Source organism: Ictalurus punctatus, chromosome 8 (assembly GCF_001660625.3).
Source record: "Ictalurus punctatus breed USDA103 chromosome 8, Coco_2.0, whole genome shotgun sequence".
Classification (NCBI taxonomy): domain Eukaryota; kingdom Metazoa; phylum Chordata; class Actinopteri; order Siluriformes; family Ictaluridae; genus Ictalurus; species Ictalurus punctatus.
This window is the reverse complement of record NC_030423.2, coordinates 19,184,884-19,206,429: the sequence shown is the minus strand read 5'-3', so window position 1 is coordinate 19,206,429 and position 21,546 is coordinate 19,184,884. Positions and strand designations below refer to the sequence as shown.

The 21,546-nt window shown below is 39.7% G+C and overlaps 1 protein-coding gene across 1 annotated transcript in view; it reads left to right on the top strand.

Annotated features, from left to right (window-relative positions):
• Positions 1 to 903: 903 nt before the first annotated feature.
• Positions 904 to 21,546, top strand: part of nav2b (neuron navigator 2b) — a 106,746-nt gene continuing 86,103 nt past the window's right edge. Inside the window, exons 1-6 of the mRNA XM_053682374.1 lie at positions 904 to 1,287; positions 10,339 to 10,456; positions 12,271 to 12,323; positions 12,783 to 12,855; positions 13,175 to 13,439; positions 17,611 to 17,720. Of these exons, the coding sequence (XP_053538349.1) occupies positions 961 to 1,287; positions 10,339 to 10,456; positions 12,271 to 12,323; positions 12,783 to 12,855; positions 13,175 to 13,439; positions 17,611 to 17,720 (946 nt within the window). The 5' untranslated portion in view covers positions 904 to 960. The remainder of the gene's footprint in view (positions 1,288 to 10,338; positions 10,457 to 12,270; positions 12,324 to 12,782; positions 12,856 to 13,174; positions 13,440 to 17,610; positions 17,721 to 21,546) is intronic.

Here is a 21,546-nt window from a genome sequence, read left to right as displayed (position 1 = left end):
ACAGCTCAAGTGTCCCATGTCCTCCCATTGGGTTTTCTCTGCTTTCTCCAGTTTCTTCCTACTGTCCAAAAACATGTCAGTAGCTGGATTGAATATGATAAATTGCTTCTACCTGTGAATGTGTGTGTGTGTGTGTGCATGGTGCCCAACAATGACTGGCATCACATCCAGGGTGTATTCCCGCCTTATGCCAAGTGTTATTAGGATAGGCTGCAGATCCACTGTGACAAGGTCACAAATATAAAGTGGTTAAGCTATTGAATAAGGTAAAACCGCTCTGAAAAATGTAGCTTATGCGAAGTAAGTTGTATTAAGATTACCAGAGATGAATCTCTAAGAAATCACCAAGAAAGGCAGAGATTATCAGCAAGGGAACCGTGATGAACCCTTTACTCTTGCTATTGATGCTAATAGAAACTGAGCTACAAAATCCTTCATTTGCACAGGTTGCTCAGGATTTACACCTTTAAATGATTACAGACTGGTGCAAAAGGGCATATAATAGATGGTAAGATCTTGCTGAACAGTCTTTCATCTAACAAGTGTTGCACTTGTCACTCCCGGGTTCTCACACTCTCTTTGAGAAGTGAATTCCTCTCGAGAGCTCTTTGGGATCTGAACAGATGCTGAACATTATCATTTCAATGATATGCTGTCTAATCCAACCATCCAATCCAGCGAGAGCAGGTGCTGCAGAGCTGCAGCACTCGACCTGTACAGAAAACACAACTAGCTGAGGAACTCCGAGCTCGATTTAGCAAGCTGTGGTGATCTTTGTAGAGGTCAAGACTGTGTGTGAAAAAGTGTGGCTTCCCTGCGTCGCGACTGTCTGTGTGTGTGTGAGTGATTGAGCGTCTAGGGGCAGTCCACTGACTCGCACCAGCTGTTGAGGCAGCACGCGAATGTTCCGTGTCCCACTCCTACTCCTACTCAAGTAGGAGAGTGTGTGTGCTCGTGTGCATGTGTGTATTGGTGAGTGCTTGTGCCACTGTAGAAGCACAGCACAGCTCTTCTAGTCCTGTCTGCAGTTGGACAGCAGAAGACAAGACAAGTGGACAAGAGCAGAAGAAGATGCCAGCCATTTTGGTCAACCCCAAGATGAAGTCAGGATTGCCCAAGCCTGTGCACAGCGCTCTGCCCATTCCTCAGGCTCACGTTCCGACACGGATGACTCAGAGCAGCGGTGCGAAGCTCACACACTACTCCAGTCTGAGGAAAAGCAGCCAGAGCACCGGCGCACTGCAGAGAAAGAGGCTCACGGATAACAAAACGTCTACAGATCCACAGGTTTGAGCGACGTGATCCTCCTGCTTCTGTCTCAGAGGTTTAATTGACTGTTTTGTTACAGTGTGTGTGTGTGTGTGTGTGTGTGTGTGTGATGAAAGAACTTAGATTAGAAATCAGAGCAGCATGTTTTGCGTTAAAAGGCGTCAGTGCTCCTTACTTACTGCAGTTTTCTCAAAAATATGGAAAAGTGCAAAAGTAAGGAGCCACAAATGTGGTAATGGAAGCGTAAACTCAGCAGTGTCTGCTGATTAACTCGCACCTGCAGGCAGTTGAGGTCTTGGTTAAGCATTGTAAAGTTTTAATGAGGCTCTTAGGTTTTTCCTGTGTGTGTATATGTCTGTATATGTCTTTTATTTTAATCAGATATGACAGGTAAGGAATCACTTCTTATAATTGTAGTGAACTCATTCTGGATGTCGGAGTATCATTGTCAAATCGTTGTCAAAGTTCATTTACTCATAGTGTAATCCGTTTTCACATTACGGCAGTCACATGAATTATTACAGCACTGCAGTAGTTCCATTATTTTACATGTGGTGTAGAATCGGATGTAATCTCCCATCGAATGTTGTTGTTTTTCCATCACCTACTCTCTTTCTGTGGACCCTACGAAGGTCAGTCTGATTATTTCAATCCTATTCAAATAGGAGCCAATCATTTCCAAAAAAAAGGTAAGAAATGAAGGTTTTTAAAATGTACATGTTTATATAGCAATTATGAGAGGAGTCTCCAGTGTCAGCACTTTGTTAAAGTCTGAAGTTCCTTTAGTTTTCCAACATGGGAAAGTCTTCAGGACAGATGGCTTTGTGATTTCTTAGTAACGTGACTTTTTTTTTTATATTAATAACATACAGAGAGGTTTTTTTATTTTTAAATGAGAGGATGGTGAGGGAATGACTGTTTATAGCTACTATAGTGTAAGTAATAACAGGAACTTGATTTAGTTTTGGGGACGTTCCAAATGTACGACTTAAATATATATATATATATATATATATATATATATAAGAATAAAACACTTTAGGACATGCTGTTATAGGAAAATACTCAACCTCAACCTCACATTGCACCACCTTGTTTTTGATTATTTTCCGACAAAAGCACACCTCGTGTGTTTTATAATAGTGATAATGAGTCTTTATTTATCACATATACATTACAGCAGAGTGAAATTGTTTTCTTTGCATACCCCAGCATGTCAGGAAGCTGGGGTCAGAGCGCAGGGTCAGCCATGATACAGCGCCCCTGGAGCAGGGAGGGTTAAGGGCCTTGCTCAAGGGCCCAACAGTGGCAGCCTGGCAGTGCTGGGACTTGAACCCCCAACCTTCTGATCAGTAACCCAGAGCTTTAACCGCCAAGCCACCACTGCCCCCACCTTTTATTCCTTACTTTAGGAATAATGGCCAAATAACAGTAAAGTAATGAATGAATCTGGGTAAATTTATCACAGTAGAACTATCCATTTGATTGTGATTTTGACACAAAATTCAAATTCAATATGAGTTTGATATGATGGTGAATGTCAGAGCTAGTACGCTAGCATGCTACTGTGTTGTCACGTGAAAACAGTGTGTATAGGAGAAGCATGTTTTAAACCCATGAGGAAGGATTAAGCTTAAATGTTTGTTACACCTCACGTAATGCAAACAGTGTTTTATATTGAGCGGTCTACTTTATTATGCAGCATGTATTGTATTCTTCGATACATTGATGTATCTAATCGAGAGCCTGATATCAAACGAAACGATACGATAAGTCGTATCGTTGTGACCATAATAACGACTATTGTAATTGTACTTTACAAATAGGTTGTGTTTACATGTTTCCACGAATGTTTAGCGCCCTCTGGTGCCTTACTTGTTGAAAAAGGCTTCATGTTCATACAGTACATTCAGTTTACTATAAACCATTTACAGAGACATAATTGACATGCTTTCGACCTAAGCTGATCCGATAAGTCCTTTAATATTGGACGACTTGCTACATGATAACAGGCTCTAGTTCAGAAGAACTAATCAACATCTCTGTGATTCTACAAGCAGGCTTGATTTATTTATGTATTTATTTTGTGTCACATTAAGGGGAGTTCTTATCATGGTCTACCGCTATGCGTAACATAATGAAAGGTCCATTCTGTGTAAAAATGCAGGGGTGGAAACTAAACATGGATTTATCAGATTTTGTACGACATATCACATCACCACATCATGCTCAATGAGGCTTGTTTCTTCCTCTTAAAGCCACTTGATCTTTAAAAGTTTGTTTGTGCTGGAAGACTAAGACCTGACTATTTTCGTGGCCCTGAATAGTTCTAGTAGAAAGTGTCTTTTTTTAGGACTAGAGGAGGCAGCCCTGGTCAGATGTGATGTTCTGTCTCATTGCACACCAAGTCTGCAGCTGCATTGTGAGTGTGAGTGTGTGTGAGTGTGAGGGAGAGTGCATTTGTGTTTATTTTACCCTGCGCTCCTGCTGCAGTGAAGAACTTCGTTCTTCATGTGGTAAGGAGGATGATGAAACACTACACCGCTTGCCCTGTCATTATAGGATTACAAAACACACAAGCGCACATGGCGGTGGAGAATTTACTACAGCGCTGTATTAGTAGCGGCCCGCCACACTGCAGGTGGGCACACGGCCATGTGGGATCCATAGTAGGGAATGTCACTGGGGTTGGTATGTGGAACCAAATATCATCCGTTAACCCTTTTGAGCCCTACAATAAGGATCTAGACCATTGGTTTCATTTAATACACTAGATATGAACTAATTTATTCGTAAATTGTTCGCAGGAGCATTTACATACGAAATGTGGATCGTGAAAACCCAGTTAGTTCAGAACAACTTTCATATCCTGTGAGAACTCCTTAGTTTGTGTAAATTTACATACAGTATAAGGAGAATCACCAATATGAACATCAATTGTAAGGCCTCGGTTTGTATAATTGGCGTGAGGTGCTGCAAATTTATATATAGATTGTGTGTGAAGTTTAAATAGCATATTTATTTCCGTTGCACAATCACTTTTAAATGTTGTCAAATAATTCAACTGTAGTCAACATTCAATTAGGCCAAAAGAAATGGCGCCGTATAAAAAAGAAGGAGGGGTTAGTAGGACTGTGCTAGCTGAAGCACTGCATTGGCCGAGCTACATTATTGGAAGCTTTAGATGCTGGGGTGTCCAATCTTATCCGGAAAGGGCCGGTGTGGGTGCGGGTTTTCATTCCAACCAAGCAGAAGCTACATCTGAGTCTATTGCAAGCCAAGATCAACTGATTAAACAGGTGGAATCAGGTGTGGCTCCTGCTTGGTTGGAATGAAAACCTGCATCCACACCGGCCCTTTGCGGATAAGATTGGACACCCCTGGTTTAAAGTATACCGTGTACAGAATTATAGAGGTTTTTTTTGGATGTTTTTAGTCATTTACAGCTGGCTGGTGTTTATCAACGTACGCAACATACGAGTATGAAGAAAATCAACGATACTGAAACTTTTGGTAATCTGACATGCATATTTTTGTGCGAAAACATTTACACACGTTACTAAAACATTGATAACGGAGGCCCTATGTGTGTAACTTGCAGGTAGACTGCATCAAAGTTTGAGCCTCTGATTCACTACTAGTGCTGATAAAATACACACATGGTTTTGGTACTTATGAATAAGATGCTTGGATTGGCTGTGGTGGAAGTAAGAAAAAAAAGTACATTTAAAACCGCTTCTAAATAGTCACCTTTACATCTCCAGCCAACACGGTGGATGAAAATGGATCTATATACAAAATAATCAAACCAGCAATGAACCAAGCAGAAGGACAAACTACAAAAGGACAATCAATTTTTAATCCCACTGGAATGATCGTTGTGTGATCAGGTATACTGATTAGGGAAAAATGTGAGACTAGTTGAAGTTTGTGAGCATCAGTGAGCAAAAAAAGCCCCAAAAAACTAGAAAGGCAGCGTGTGTGTTTTCTGTTAAATGTTACTCATCTCAAAACTGTTGAGTAAGATGTCTCTATGGAACAAAAATGGGTGTTTCTTCCATAGTTGGATGTGACTGGCTTGAAACTAGGGCAGAAGTCAGAGAGAGATTTGTTTACATGGGAATTTAAGGGGTTAGTGTGAACACCTAAGAGTTGAGATCCTGATAAATCCTATCAAGATGTGAAATTGTTGGGAGAGCTAATGTGCTAACAGGTCTGATTTCTCAACAAAAAAATGTGCTTAGTCACAAAGTGCTTTAAAGTGCACCTATTATAGTTTTGAAATGTGCCTAATTTTGTTTTAAAAGTCTCATACAATAGATTTACATGCATCCAAGGTCAAAAAACACTTTAATGTGCTCATAATTTAAATTGCAGCATTACCTTTTTTACCCCCAGTGTCAGAAACGATTCGTTCAATGAGCCGTTCTAAAGGATTCATTCTAAACTCCTCCTTTCAGAGAGCATACTCTGCTCTGATTGGTCAGATGTCCCAGTCTGTTGTGATTGGTCTCATGCTGTCAGCATGTTTCAAAAAGGAAACGCCCACTACCATAACGAGTTTCAGCTCCGTCTGTTCGCGAGCAGCCGATGAAGACCAGAGGCGGGGCTTTTTATTACAAACCTACGTAGGTTAGTACAGGAAGTAAGTCTGGAATTACCAACGACTCGTTTCAGCTGTTCAGAATCGGTTCCTTCTTTTGGGAGTCAATAACTCAGTTTGTTGTGTGCTTTGATTTTTGAACTTTGCAGACTTTTACATTCACAAACAGCTCTATAACACACTACATGAAAGGTAAAATTTGAAAAACCATAACAGGTGCACTTTAAGATAACGCCCACTAAACTTTGATTACATTAGGCTGTTTAAAATTAGCACAAAAAGCAGATCATTTCTTTTGTCAATTCGCTTTTGATTTGTGGAGACCAAATTGTCTATAAAAATATATATACCGTGTTGTCCAAAATTGTGGGAATTTTATGATATAAAATAAATTCTGGCTGGATCACTACACTCTGCCAATCTCCAGTGGAAACCTGACCTTTGCTCACACAGGGCCTTTTATTTTCCAGCATAAACTCGATTTGATCTCATATAATTATATATATATATATATATATATATATATATATATATATATATATATATATATATATATATATACTCCAACACAAACCCGTACACTATATATAGCTCTGAGTTTTGCACTTCTGTCCCCTTTTATGCTGGCACATGTAGCTGGAAAACTTGAGGCTGTAAAAAAGTGGTGTAGAGTTTGTTTTGGTGGGAGACGGCTTTTCAGCTCAGAGCTGCACTTTTTTAGAGCCAGCTGCTTTCCCTGTAAATAAAAGGCAATAATTAGTTAAATATCATATCATCTGTTCTTATTGGAACTAAACACACCGGGTGTTTGTTAGGGTTGTCTTCATTCATGACATATTTGGACTTTAGTAAAGATACTAAAAAAAAAAAAAACCCCAGCCTGCTAATACTGATGTGTGGCCACCATTTCTTTCGCTAAGGTGTTAAACGTGAGCTTAGTACATTTTCAGAGCTTATGTTTACAGGTTTGAATCCATGTGTTCACTGATTTCTGTGCATATAAACGACACACACAGCCACAACCTACCACAGGCTTGAGGCACGGATCTGGAGATTATTAGAAGCACCGCAGGGGAGAGTCGATGCCAGGCCGCGGGTTTTTCTTTCAGAGGATGGGTGGAGTATTCCAGAGCCTCAGAGCTCAGAAATAAACAGAAATAAACTGTTTCCCCCACAGAGACTGACTGTATATATGTGTGTATATATATGTATATGTACATGCTTGCTTATGTGCAATGTAAAGGGTTAAAACTCTTGAGAAACAATTGAGTTAGTTCAAATGGTTATGTTATGTGTAGGTAATAAATGTTATAACCATGTTATAACCAATAATCCAATAATACCAATAATAAGGGTTATATGGATCATAGATGGTTGTAAGGTAAAATCCTATTGATATAGTTGTTATAGAAGCATCAACAGTATTTATTTTGTCACATATACATTACAGCACAGTAAAATTCTTGTTTTCCTCATATCCTAACTTGTTAGGAAGCTGGGATCAGAATGCAGAGTCAGCCATGATACAGTGCCCCTGGATCAGATAGGGTTAAGGGCCTTGCTCAAGGACCCAACAGTGATACAGTGCCCCTGGATCAGATAGGGTTAAGGGCCTTGCTCAAGGACCCAACAGTGATACAGTGCCCCTGGATCAGATAGGGTTAAGGGCCTTGCTCAAGGACCCAACAGTGGCAGCTTGGTGGTGCTGGGGATTGAACCCCCAACCTTCTGGGGCGGCTGGGGCTCAGGTGGTAGAGCGGGTTGTCCACTAATCGTAGGGTTGGCGGTTCGATTCCTGGCCCACATGACTCCATATACCAAAGTGTCCTTGGGCAAGACACTGAACCCCAGGTTGCTCCCGATGGCAAGTTAGCACCTTGCATAGCAGCTCTGCTACCATTGGCGTGTGAATGGGTGAATGAGACACAGTGTAAAGCGCTTTGGATAAAAGCACTATATAAGTGCACCATTTACCAATAACCCAGTTGAGCCACTACTGCCCAGGCTTTTTGCATATCCCAGCTTGTTAGGAAGCTTGATACGCCGCCCCTTGACTCACCACCGCCTAGGGTCAATAAGGTAAATAGGACATCAATAAGGTCAATTAAATTTAATGTGTTTAAAATTATGTCAATCACACTTAATTTATTCTAATATGCATGTTTTGGAATAAATACAGTATAAATGCCGTCAACTTGAATCTAGCTTTCATTTCAAGGATTTTAGCATGCTGACCTTCCGGCTTGTTTTCTACATTCAAAGGTTTTCCACTGTCATGTAATGGAAGTTGAGTTGGAGTCAAGTGCAGAATTTTCCAGTTTAATAAAGAACAAAAAGAAAATACAAAAGACACTATGACGATGAGGCAAAACACTATGGCAAAACTAAACATAAACCAGAGACATAAACACAGCAGCAAGAACTATGCCAAAGAAAGACAAACGTGAGACAGAGTACAGTGCAAACTGTGGCTATATACACGAGTGCTCGATAAACAGGAACGTGATTCACGTGCAGGTGGTCATGTGACTGTGATGCAGTGGCTGCTGGGAACTGTAGTTCAGAGTTCCTTCTCTGATTACATGACATCCACACACCCCTGTCATTACAATTTTCCTCCTTGCAGGGAGAAAATGTGTGCTGGACCAACACCTCAGGATTACTACTACAAGCACACATTAGCCAGGTGCTGAACAGGCAACCCAACAATGCAACGGCCTGCAGCGCGACATACCCTGTTTCACTACTATTGAGTTGCAATTCCCAACCAATGTGGCAATGTGGGGTTGCAATTTCATGACTATATCCGTAATTGAGATGGCTCTATCTTCCGTCAATTAAGCTTGTGTGACACGCGTGTTCCGCCTCACGTCACTGAACAAAATGCGATGGAGTCGAGTGACTCTTTTCCTGATTGTCTTATGTCCTGATATCATATGTGGAAGCACTAGGGCTCATGTCTGGCTCATCACTTGCTGTTGGGAGTGTCCAGCCAGCAGACAGTTTTCCTGATAAAGAAAAGACCCTGGCCTTGCAGAGGCTCTGAGGCAACTCACATACACTTTGCGAATATCCTGGGTGCCTAAGCTCACCTAAAGCGAAGTTTTTGCGGCAGATGTAAAAGCAGAGAAATTGGCTGAATTCTGTGCTGTGGTCACCACCAATCAGTTTTGTTCACCGCCCACACTACAGATGCTTCTTAGACCCACAGTGGACTGGATTCTATCTACTTGTGTTTGTTGAGGGTTGACAATGGTAATTTTAGATTGTAATTTTAAGATGCTTCGGTACCGAATCGTACTCTGGAAGCAAGGCCACACTTTTTGGGCAAACAGAATAAGTCATTTATTTAATTCTCACAATATTTGAAACTCCATTGACTCATCACTGTATAGACTCGAGCATTTCAACTTTAGTGACTGCAGACCGACCTATCCAGATTATTTCCATCCTGCATCTTTGTCCATTCATCCATCCATGCGTCCGATCGAGATCCTTGTTAACATGATATCTCAGGAGCAAGTGGTTGAATGTTGAAGGATTTATATGGACATATCACTTTAAAAGGCACCTGAACTGATCAGATTATGGAATTAATTCAAACAGGGTCAAGGTTACAGCAAGGGCAAATATCTGACAAATATTCTTAAATAGTTTCCTTCCTGATTGTCATACAGAGATGTTTCTTACACGTTCATGCTCAGGAACTCAAGGCCCATATTTTTTAGGCTATCTAGGATTGGTCAGATTGGTCCGTCCGTCTGTCTGTCTGTGCATCTGAGATTCTCGTAAGCACGATATCTCAAGAACAAGTTTTTTTAAAGCTTTGTAGGACTTATATGGAATTATCATTGCAACCAGCAAATGAACCGATTTGTTTCTGGAATTGATACAAACAGAGTCAAGATCAAAGCAAGGTCAAATGTCAGAAACAGTTTTTCTTCAATAGCATCCTACCTGTTTGAAGTATATTTTAAAGATATTTGAGTCACACAAATTAGTAACAAGAAGGAGTAGACTTGTCGGCAGCGGGAGAATCCCTGTCAAACGCCACTGACGTCAAGTTCAACTTGTTTTTCTTATCGAGTGATATGGTTTAATATCACATGATAGATTATTCTAGCATTATGCATTTTTTAACATCACATCTAGCCAGCTTGTTTCTTACTTGTGCACCAGAGTACATCTTCATGTTATTTAGACAGGGTAATGATACAGTTTAGCCACTGAAAAACCTTTCTGTCTTTTTGTGTGATGTCATGCACTTTGAGAAATGAGTCCTCTTATTGACTGACTCCACTGGAAGGTTAATAATAATGCCAGTCTTTCGAGGAAGGACTGTGGGTTGCATTTTCTTATCCTTTCATCCCGGGTGCTTGTGATCATCTTGTACCAGTGTGCTAGTCTAGAAAAAAAGAGAGTATTACTCATGTCTGGCTGGCTTTCTCTTTTTCTTGAATGGACAGATTTACACAGACTGGGCAAACCACTACCTGGCAAAGTCGGGTCATAAGCGTTTGATCAGAGACCTTCAGCAGGACATAGCAGACGGAGTACTTCTGGCTGAGATCATCCAGGTTGTAGGTAAAGAAATAGTCTGAATTCGATTTTTGTTGTTGTTGTTGAACTATCCATTTAAAGAATATATATCCAAATTCCTAGAGTCAGATATTTGTCCTCTCGATGTTCAGTTCATTTGCGTGCTCTGAGGAGGGTGTGATGCCACAGACACATTCATCGTGTCTATTATGTTATTTAATGTAACTAACAGAGAACAGCTTCATTTGGGTGAAAACGCTGCTGCTTTGGTTTATTTATGAACAATTTGGTTTTGGTTTATTTTTGAATCTGGTTTGGAAGCACTACAGTCAGCATCTTAGGTCTTTTATGACATTTTGACATGTTTGGTCTGATTTATAAAGCACCTTTTTACATTTACAATGCGGCTCGAAGAGTTTTAAACGTCTTTGATCTTGCAGATTTAACAATAACAAAATTAGCAAGAAACAAAGGATTAGCATGCTAAGCGTCCTTAATTACCGATTTATAGCACCTTTTACACATTTATAATGTGGCTCAAAGTTCTTCATATGTTATGCATAGAACAAGGCATGGAAAACAGGAAGAATAATTCAAATGAAATAAACAGAATCTCAACAATACTGCATTTAGTCTGAAGTAGAATACATGATGCAATAACTAAAGTGGTACAGTAATAACAGTGTGATTACATTACAAGTATTCCTGTGGATTTAAAATTTTTTTATTTTTTTTTTACATTTATTAGATCATAAGCATAAAAACAAAGTAACATTTATGTAATAACGCTATTGTTAAGTGTTTAACCTTTTGCGATGTTCAGTTCTTAAAACTGACCTTAAAACAGATCTTAAAAGTCAATTTGGAACACAAAGTTCAGTGATGTATAAAGTTATTAACCCATTCTGAGCTTTTGAATCCATCCATACATCCATCTATCCATTCATCCATCATCCATCCATCCATCCAGTTGAGTTTTCTATTAAGATGTCAATCTAGTTTTCCACCAGTCCTCTCATCTATCATCTTTCATCTTTCCATTTATCTATATATACACTCCCATTTTCAATCCATTCTCCCATCCATCCATCTGTTCATTTACATATTAATCCATCCATCTGTACTGTAGATCCTATAATTTTTTTAGTCTATTCTTCTATCTATTAGTGCATCCACCCATCCATCCACTCACCTATCCATCTGTTCATCTTCTATCTATCTATCTATCTATCTATCTATCTATCTATCTATCTATCTATCCATCTGTCTATCTATCTATCTGTGCCTGCCCTTCATCCATCCATCCATTCATTTGTTCTTCCATTTATCTATCTATCCATCCATTTATTTACCCACCTATAGTATTTCCTTTTATCTCTATTCACTATTAGATATTTTGATCCAGTAATCCACCCATTCATTCATCCACGTATTTATTTGTACATCTATCCTTCCATTTTCTATCTATTCATTATTCATCCATCTATTTGCCCACCTATCCTTTGACTCATCATCAATGCTGTGATCGATTCATTTGTCATCAGTCTAACAACCCATCCATCCATTCATCCATCTTTTATTCATCATTTATTTTGTGATCCATTAATCTGTTCATCATTTCACTGACCCATCCATCCATCCATCCATTTACCCACCCATCCTTACATTAATCCACGTTGTGATCCATTAATATGTCCATCATTCCACCAATCCATCCATCTATCCGTCCATTCATCCACATATAGTCCACATGCTATATATATTTCTGTATTGAAAATCTTTACTTTAAAAATTCCAGTATAAATCTATCCAAGTTCATTTGTCACAATAACTCACCCTGACTCTGTGTCTCTTCCAAGCTAACGAGAAGATTGCTGATATCAACGGCTACCCTGAAAACCGCTCTCAAATGGTAAGCTTCGATTTTATGCTGTATATTTGACCCCAAAGAAGGGAATAAAACTATAAATATAAATATTCCCAGATTCTGTGATTAGATACCAATCATCGTACCATATATAGAGCTCCCTCTAAAGAGGGGACAACTTTTAAAAGTGATCTTAAAGGCCTTGGTATTAAAGGACCACACAGGCATCTGTATTCCTAAGGGAAAGAGGGATTTATGTCGTACTGTCACACGAACACACACTCACTCACAGTAGGAGAGGGCTAAGTAAGAGTCATAAAAGCAGAGGCGTCCCATTGAGGTCCATCTGCCCTTGACTTCAGACTGGCAGTTACGGTGTGTTATATTTTAACACACATGCCTGTATTGGTGGATGAAGCTTTCTGAGGTCTTTCTGCTTGACGACTGCAGATTCATAGCACTTGTTTAATGGTGTGTGTGTGTGTGTGTGTGTTTGTGTTGCAGATTGAGAACATAGATGCCTGTCTTGGCTTTTTGGCAGCGAAAGGAGTGAATATAAAGGGACTCTGTGCTGAAGGTAAGTGAATGTATGTATGTATGTGAGTGAAAAAGTCGAAAAAAGCTTGAAAAGGTTGTGCTAATGCTAATTTCACTTTTACAAGCTTACAGGCAAGATTTGCAGTCATGTTAATGCTTGCTATGCAAATGCTAGTAAATTAACATTAGATATATTTTAATATGATGACAAACCTGCAACAGACCGGCGTCTCATCCAGTGTGTATTCCTGCGTTCACAGAATTGGCTCAGGATCCGCCACCAGGATAAATGAATTAATGTAGCTGCCAAACTGCTCCTTTATTGATTCCTGTATTTATTTATTTATTTTCCTCCGCAGAAATCCGCAGTGGCAATCTGAAAGCCATCCTGGGCCTGTTTTTCAGCCTATCACGCTACAAACAGCAACAACATGCATCACTGAAGCAAGCCAACGAAGAGTCCCACATCCTGCAGGCAGCCCGTGTCCGGAGTGCCAGTCCTGCCCAGGCACACTCCCCTTGGTGCACTCCCCATGCACCCCCTTGCCTGGTCCATATCCATGAGCATGAGCAGAACAATACCAGTGAATCTGTGCTCAAGATTCAAGAGGACATGCAGTCCAGGTGTGTAGGGATTAAACACACTGCACAGGACCACACACACACACACACTGCATTTCTAATTCAGTATTTTAGGATAAGTATCCAGCACTTATACAGCAAAGGTATGCATTTACACAAGTAGGTCCTGAGATTATTTTAATTTGTAATTAGATTAAAAATCATGCATACATGTTAGTTCTTGTCTAAGGGTGTTTTAAAGTATGACCTTTGGTAACATCATGACTCCAAATTAATGTATCATCTGGAGGGAATATGGGGCCATGGGAACATGCGGCCTTAGCAAAATAGGACCCTTGAAACTTCTGGCCCTTGGTACATAGGGTCTAAACAGATTCCATAGCATGGGTCCAGACACAGGTAGGCAAAGTTAAACAAGGATAGAAGTTTAAAGTTCATGGAGGAACACGCTAAAAGAGTTAAACAGTCTTACACTGTTTTGTTGTCATTGATTTTTAAATGTTTAACACTCAAGCATGTGATGGTTAAAAGGCTAAAAGGTTATAATGGTAATGGTTAAAATGTTAAAACGTTATGTTTAAAATGTTACAAACCTTAAAACATTATGTTTATTGGTTAAAATGTTAAAACGTTAAAAGATTACAGTGTTAAAGAGAATTCAAACAATTATTATTATTAGAAGAAGATATTATTATTATTATTATTATTATTATTATTATTATTATTGTTATTATTCCATCCATCCATCCATCTTCTATACTACTTATCCTTCCTTCACGGTCACGGGGAAACCTGGAGCCTATCCCAGGGAGCATCGGGCACAAGGCGGGGTACACCCTGGACAGGGTGCCAATCCATCGCAGGGCATATAATAATAATAATAATAATAATAATAATAATAATTATTATTATTATTATTATTAGAAAAAGCCAACAGTATATTGGCTCTGTCAAGCCAAGATAATTAAAATGCGAGGGAACGGTCTAAACCAGGAGAATATGGAACAAGGAAATATTTCTGAGTGCGTTTTCAGACCCTTAGATCTGTGCTTTGTTCCGAAACGAGGACTTCAATTGTTACAGTTACATTTTCTCTTTGGCTAAGTTCGCTTTCACAAGGCAACATTTAAAAGCGTACCAAATTCTGTTTATGCAAGTCACATGTGAGTAAACTGTCCTCTAATTGGTCAGAGTGCACCTATTTATGTTCCGGGGGTACGCTCATAGCGGTCATCCATCAAGACGGATAGACAGCAGCTCCGTGAGCTTATTATGGCTTTCTTTTTAGCTGTACTTATTATAATTGATCTCATTTATATGTTCTACGGAGCGATTGAAGCCCATCTCCTTGAGATGCTCGCTAAACTCCTGAAGTTGTTCAGAAATATATTTTAACTCGTCTTTGGTCCAAGTTAAACCATGATTTATGTTGCGAGCCATTAGCAAAACAAACACGCTTTTTATATAACGCAGTTCCCATCATGAATTGCTATACAGGGTGGTTTATTGGTCCGTTGGGTCGGATTGCTTTCTCACCACAAGCGAACCACTCCAGAGTTCGTTTGCAATCGGGCCGATTGTTTTGGTGCAGATCCGAGCATGGTCGGCGTGTTCATATACGTCTAAACGAACCGAAACACGGGAGAAAATGCAGCAGGTTCTGCCACAAATGCTCCAAACGAGCCAGGTGTGAAAACACCCTTAGATGGGAAACAAAGATAGGTCTTAATGACAATAATGCATAGTATCAGACTTTGCAACAAAACAATGACACATATACTGTAAGATCTAAAACTAATCAAGAATTAACACAGAACAGGTGAACACAATCAAACAACAGGCCAAGACTAACGAGAGACAGGACCATAACAGAAACCAAAATCATACAAAAGCACATGGAGTTTGTCGCGATTCAAATGGAGAAACCGTGACCATCAATTATCAGTAAAAAGACAAATGTAATACAGTAAAATAAATACACAGGGGCAAATGTGTATCTTCACAGTACGCAATAACAACACTTAACAAGACGAGTGTGAGATTGTGGAAGAGGAAACGAATTTCATTGAGTATCATGATCATGATTATCAGATGGCATTATTACTATAGGCATTCAATTATCCTGTTCATTTTGTTATATAGTATATATACAGTATATTGGCCAAAAGTTTGGGCACAGCTGACCATCACACCCATATGTGGTTCTTCCCTAAACCGTTGGCAAAAAGTTGTAAACACACAATTTCTGTTCACTGGAACTAAGAGGACCAAACCCGGTTCGCCAAGGTTGGAGTGGAAGAACTCGAGTGTCCTGCACAGAGCCCTGACCTCAACCCCACTGAACACCTTTGGGATGAACTGGAACGCCGACTGTACCCCAGGCCTCCTTGCTTGACCTCAGTGCCTGACCTCAGTAATGCTCTTGTGGCTGAATGAGCAAAAATCCACAAAGCCAAGCTCCAAAATTTAGAGGAAAACCTTCCTAGTAGAGTGGTGGTTACTATAACAGTAAATGGGGAATAAATCTGGGACGTAATGTTCAGAAAGCACATATAACTGTGATGGTCAGGTGTCCACATACTTTTGCCATATAGTGTACATGTGTGTGGCAGTAAGGAAGAGCCCTCTGATACACACTCCGTATAAATGACAACAGATAAAGCTTTCGAATAGTTAAATTACCTAATAAAAATATGACGAGAAATATAGCCAAAAGAATGGACTGAATAAATTCATGAATATTTCAGCACTGGTGTTATCCTGAACAGAGATCAGTAGAGATGACGATGGGGCTCCAGGTGATGAGACAGAGACTGACGTGGTTCATGCTGATAATCAGAATGATAACTCAGTTCTCAATGTAAACTCATAATTCTTTGAGAAATAATTACTTATTAGTTATTGACTACTAAGTTAGTTAGTAATTAGTAGTTACTAAGTTACTAATGTCAGTTATTAGGCTGTTAATGTCAAGGTAGCCTGTCAGCTGAGTATAATATTAAAATCAGGTTAAGTTCATTTCAGCAGAGATAATCCTGTATAGAGATTGCATCAAAGCTTTTAAAGACTAGTTAGTGATGTAAATATAATGATTTGTTATATAAAAATAAATGACATAGTCATTTAATATGGATGAATGAAATACTGGCATGGCATGTCTGAATTGCCTGCCAGTCTGTTGGCTATGAATAGAGATTGCTGTTAATGCTCTGGGATACTAATTAGAAGGTCAGGGGTTCAAGCCCCAGCGCTGCCACTGTTGGGACCTTGAGCAAGGCCCTTAACCCTCTTTGCTCCAGGCATGCTGTATCATGTACCCTGCGCTCTGACCCCAACCTCCTGACATGCTGGGTTATGCAAAGTAAAGAATTTCACTGTCCATAAATATATGTGATCAATAAAGACTCATTATCATAATCTTGTGCATTACTTGTTAAATAATATTTGAAATCTCACCATATGAAGGGTTTCCCAGGCCGCCACACATACATATTAACGTTAGATTTGTATCTACCATTGCTTTTCGTGAGCTCTCTTTTCTCATTTCTAACTTCTTATCACATAAAACAATTTTTTTTTCATGCTGGGTTGATCTCTTCTGATCTCTTTCTTCTCTCCCTATTTCCATCTTTATATGTCATCCATCCAGAGACTCATCGCTGAGTAAATCTCACAAGCTGTGTGCTGCTCCAAAAAAGTCCAATAGGTCAGCTCCACAGTGTTCAGTAAACACCACAGTGCCAAATAATGCACGACCTCCTGCACTTGTACAAATGCTGCATGTAAGCAAGATCAGTGTGTGTGTGCTCAAGTGTGTGTGTGTGTGTATGTGTGTGTGTTTCCAAGTGACTGCTATGCCCCTGCAATTCCTGGTACACTACCTCCCTCTAGCTGTGATGCCGTGTTACTGTAATGCCTTCAGGTCCAGAGAAGCATGCGGAACCTCTGAATGGCCGATTTGTTCATGTTCATATGATCAGAAGGTGACTTAGAATATGATTCAGAAAAATAAAGCTGCTGAGGTTCTTTTCTATGATTAGTAAGCTAGTCTTATGTCATTACAGAGGAGTAGCCAGAAGGTTAGCGTCAGCGAGAGGTGATCTTGCAAAGAAAAGTAGAAGAACAGTGTGGTTTTGTAGCTCTGAAGCTAAGGTGATTGTGTGTTTGGCTGTTTTGGTTTGTGTGTGTGTGTGTGTGTGTTTGGGTGTTGTAGACTACCAGGTCCATCGATCCAGCCCAGGAGATCCAGCAGCAGACGCAGCCAGAGCTTCATACATCGTGACGAGTCTAAAACCCCGATGTTAACCTGCACGCAGCGCACAGGTACACCAAAGTCTCCACTCAACCTCGTACTAAGTGAAATATCAGTGCTCGTTTATTTTGCTCAAGCTTTACAGCTGTTGGAACCTGAAGAGTTACAAAAAAATGTAAAAGGGCTTTCCTAAATGTACTGAATGTACCAAATTTTATTTTCCCTTGTTCAAGATCTATAAAATAAAGCTGTCAATAAATTCAGTGTTAATTCTAAGTGTAATAAAAATGGGCATGGCATTTGTACCGTACGTGAATTTGAGTTCTCATATAATCATGTGTCAAGTTCAAGTAGGAACCTTATAAATGATACACAGCAAATTATATCACATCACTTAGCCAAGATTTTTATCCAGACCCCTCTCACTTTAGTGTCCAAACTTTAGCATTCTTTGGAGTGATCACATGGACCAATATTATGGCTACAATGATTCATGTTATATAGTAGGGTTTGCACCTCTATTTGTTTTTATTTGTTTTTCCTTAGTTAAAGCAATAAATAAATAAATAAATAAATAAATAAATAACTCAAGACATTACAATTTTTAGGCTGTTTTATTTGTGTAGCCAAGAGATACATTAAACCACACTTTAACTAACAACCATACCCACATTTTTAATTACATTACCAGCTTCAGTGCTTATTAGGCTGCATATAAACAAATAAAATAGTGCAAGAAATGTGCAAAATAATGAAGCTATATATATCATATAATACTATTTAAGACCGTTCCAGTTCTTTCAAGTGTACCTATTATGGTTTTTCAGGTATTACCTTTCATGTAGTGTGTTATAGAGCTGTTTGTGAATGTAAAAAAGTTTCAAAAATCAAAGCGCACAACAAACGGAGTCATTGACTCCCAAAAGAAGGAACCGATTCTGAACAGCTGAAATGATTAATTAGTAATTCCACACTTACTTCCTGTACTAATCTACGTAGATTTGTAACAAAAGCCCCGCTTCTGGTCTTCATCGGTAGCTCGCGAACTGACAGAGCAGACGGTTTCCTTTTTGAAACACGCTGACAGTGGTAGACCAATCACAACAGACTGGGACATCTGACCAATCAGAGCAGAGTATGCCCTCTGAAAGGAGGAGTTTAGACTGAATCCTTTAGAACGGCTCATTGAACGAGTCGTTTGTGACACTGGGGAAAAAAGGTAATGTTGCAATTTAAATTATGAGCACATTAAAGTGTTTTTTGACCTTGTATGCATGTAAACCTATTGTATGAGACCTTTAAAAGAAAATTAGGCACGTTTCAAAACCATAATAGGTGCACTTTAAATAGCATAATTGGACGTACCAATGGACCTGGCAGTTCATCTGAATTCGCTGATTCGGGAACTAAAAGCGCACAGAATGTTAGCTCATGTCCATCACAGAGCCCTCCTTAAACCTCAGTGACCAGTCTTCCTTGAATGGAAGATGTGCTGCCCAGGAGGTTTTTCCACCACGTTCAATTCCAGCCTCGGTAGTATCCAAAAATATCTTTGGATCGGCATCTTTGAGCTGGCATGAGCTGCTGATCTGACTCTGAATGAGCTGAGTGGGATTGGATAGTGACTCTGAAAGTGCTCTTTCACACAGTGCAGCTTATGACAGAATTCACTGTGCTACAGTGTGAGGGATTTCTTTACGATTATATTTAGCTTTTAAGAACACCACAAATAACTGTGGGAGGAATTCATTCAAGAGCAGCTGCGAGTGAGATTTAAAAAAAAAAAAAACAGCCTTGAGCATATACTTTGTACAAAGTTTGGGGTTTGAATCCCACCTCCGCCCTATGTGCCTATGGTTTGGGAGTTTCCTCCGGGTACTCCAGTTTCCTCCCCCCGTCCAAAGACATGCGTTGTAGGCTGATAGGCATTTCAAAATTGTCCGCAGTGTGTGAATGTGTGTGTGATTATGCCCTATGACGGGTTGGTAACTTATCCAGGGTGTCCCCCACCTTGTGCCCTGAATTCCCTGGGATAGGATCCTGGCTACCTGCGACCCTGTGTAGGATATGCAGTGTGGAATATGGATGGATAGATGGATGGATGGACTACTCCCAGACTTACACAATGTGCAGTTGATTGTAGAATTCGGCTACATCTAGTCTGAAATATTTTCAGACAAGCAAATGACTGCTTTCCTTCCTGTCTGCCTTGCTGTTTTTTCCCAGTCGACGGCTCCCCACAGAGGCGACTAGTGGACGTATTAGTCGACTAGTCTATGCAACCTGTAGTATGTAGCTGGACTGAAGAAACGCCAGTATGAGAATGCAATTTATCCATAATGACTAAACAATCAGCATTGTATTGTTAATGCTATGCTGACATCCAGCACCTGGTGTGTGTGTAGCTCTGTGTTGTGTTGTTTCTGATCCCATGTGCTTTTCAGTAGCACCTGGTTGGCCCTCTATTTGAAGGCTTTGATTTGGAAGTTGTGCATTGTGTGTGTTTGTGTGTTTGTGGTCATGATATTTGCCTCACACTTTTTTTTTTAAGTATGTTAAATGTCAGGGTTGTTCAGAGTCACTCTTTCGTTTCACATTCTCTTTTTCAACCTAAAAATTACAGACTGTAAATGAAAGTTGCTTTCTTGTGTGCGTGTGTGTGTGTGTGTGTGTGTGTGTGGGTATGTGTGAAAGAGCACGTTCTCTCAGCTGCAGCTGGTTGTGGTATGCACTCCTTCACTGTCCTTTGATTCAGCTTTAATTAAAGAGTGAGAGAGATAAAGAAAAAGGAGAGAGAGAGAGAGAGAGAGAGAGAGAGAGAGAGAGAGAGGGGAGTTGGGATAATGAGAGCGCATAATGGAAAAAAAAGAAGGGAGTGAATGAGGTTGGAGAAAGTGCATTCATACTCTTGGACTAATTTATGGAAGGATACAATGGTGCTATAATATAAACTGGGACTTTAGCCCGAAATACACCATGGTCAGTGTCCTCTAAACTACACAGAGGAAGCTAGACAACGATGTCAACCAGTACACACACAACATCACGGCTGCTCTGACACAGGGTGGACAGTTATTCATTGATTTTCCAATGCTGAATCAGGACCTGATTTATTGTGTGTGTGTGTAAGAGAGAGCACAGTGGCACGCTAAGTTAAAAATAAGTGAAATTCAGCATGAGTGATCACCACAGGTAAGACCACACCTGACTTCCAGCAGACTGTAAAACTCCTGCTCGGGCCTCGTGCTTGTCTTAGTTTGGATTATAGGTTTGTAAATTTCCCTGTTGAAATGATATTGGGTTTATTCCATGTCCTGAGTGATGATGTGCCTCATATGTAATTTGGACATTTTTCACAACCCCTTGAGGGTGAACCTCAAAGGCACTGTGTGCTCTTTAGCTTTTGGCTCTAAGAGCTCTAAGATGCTCCAGGTGTTCACTAACTTGCCCAGATCTGTGTGGAATTTAACCGTATGATTTATCCTGCAATGGACTGTGCTTGGGATTTCTTCCCTTTTATTTTGTTTGGCTCACATATTGGCTTTATTGGCTGGTGGTTTTTTCGTGTTCTGCATAATGCAAACAATTGTTTGTTTGTTTCTTTTATGATATGTGTTTTTATGCAGTATATCTGTCTGCAGTCATCTGACCGTATCCTTAGTAAGGAATAAAACACAGGGGCATGCAGTTATAGGAAAATAATCAATGACTCTGTGGTCTGATGCAGTCTGATTTTATTACTGTTATACAGCAGCAACTTGCCAACAATTATAAATGTCCTAGGTTTATAGTTGCATATAATGTTGTATAAACTAATTAATTCCTGTTATCACTTATGTACATTATAATATCTATAAACATAAATTAACAAGAAATGCGGGTAGTTACTGAGAAAAC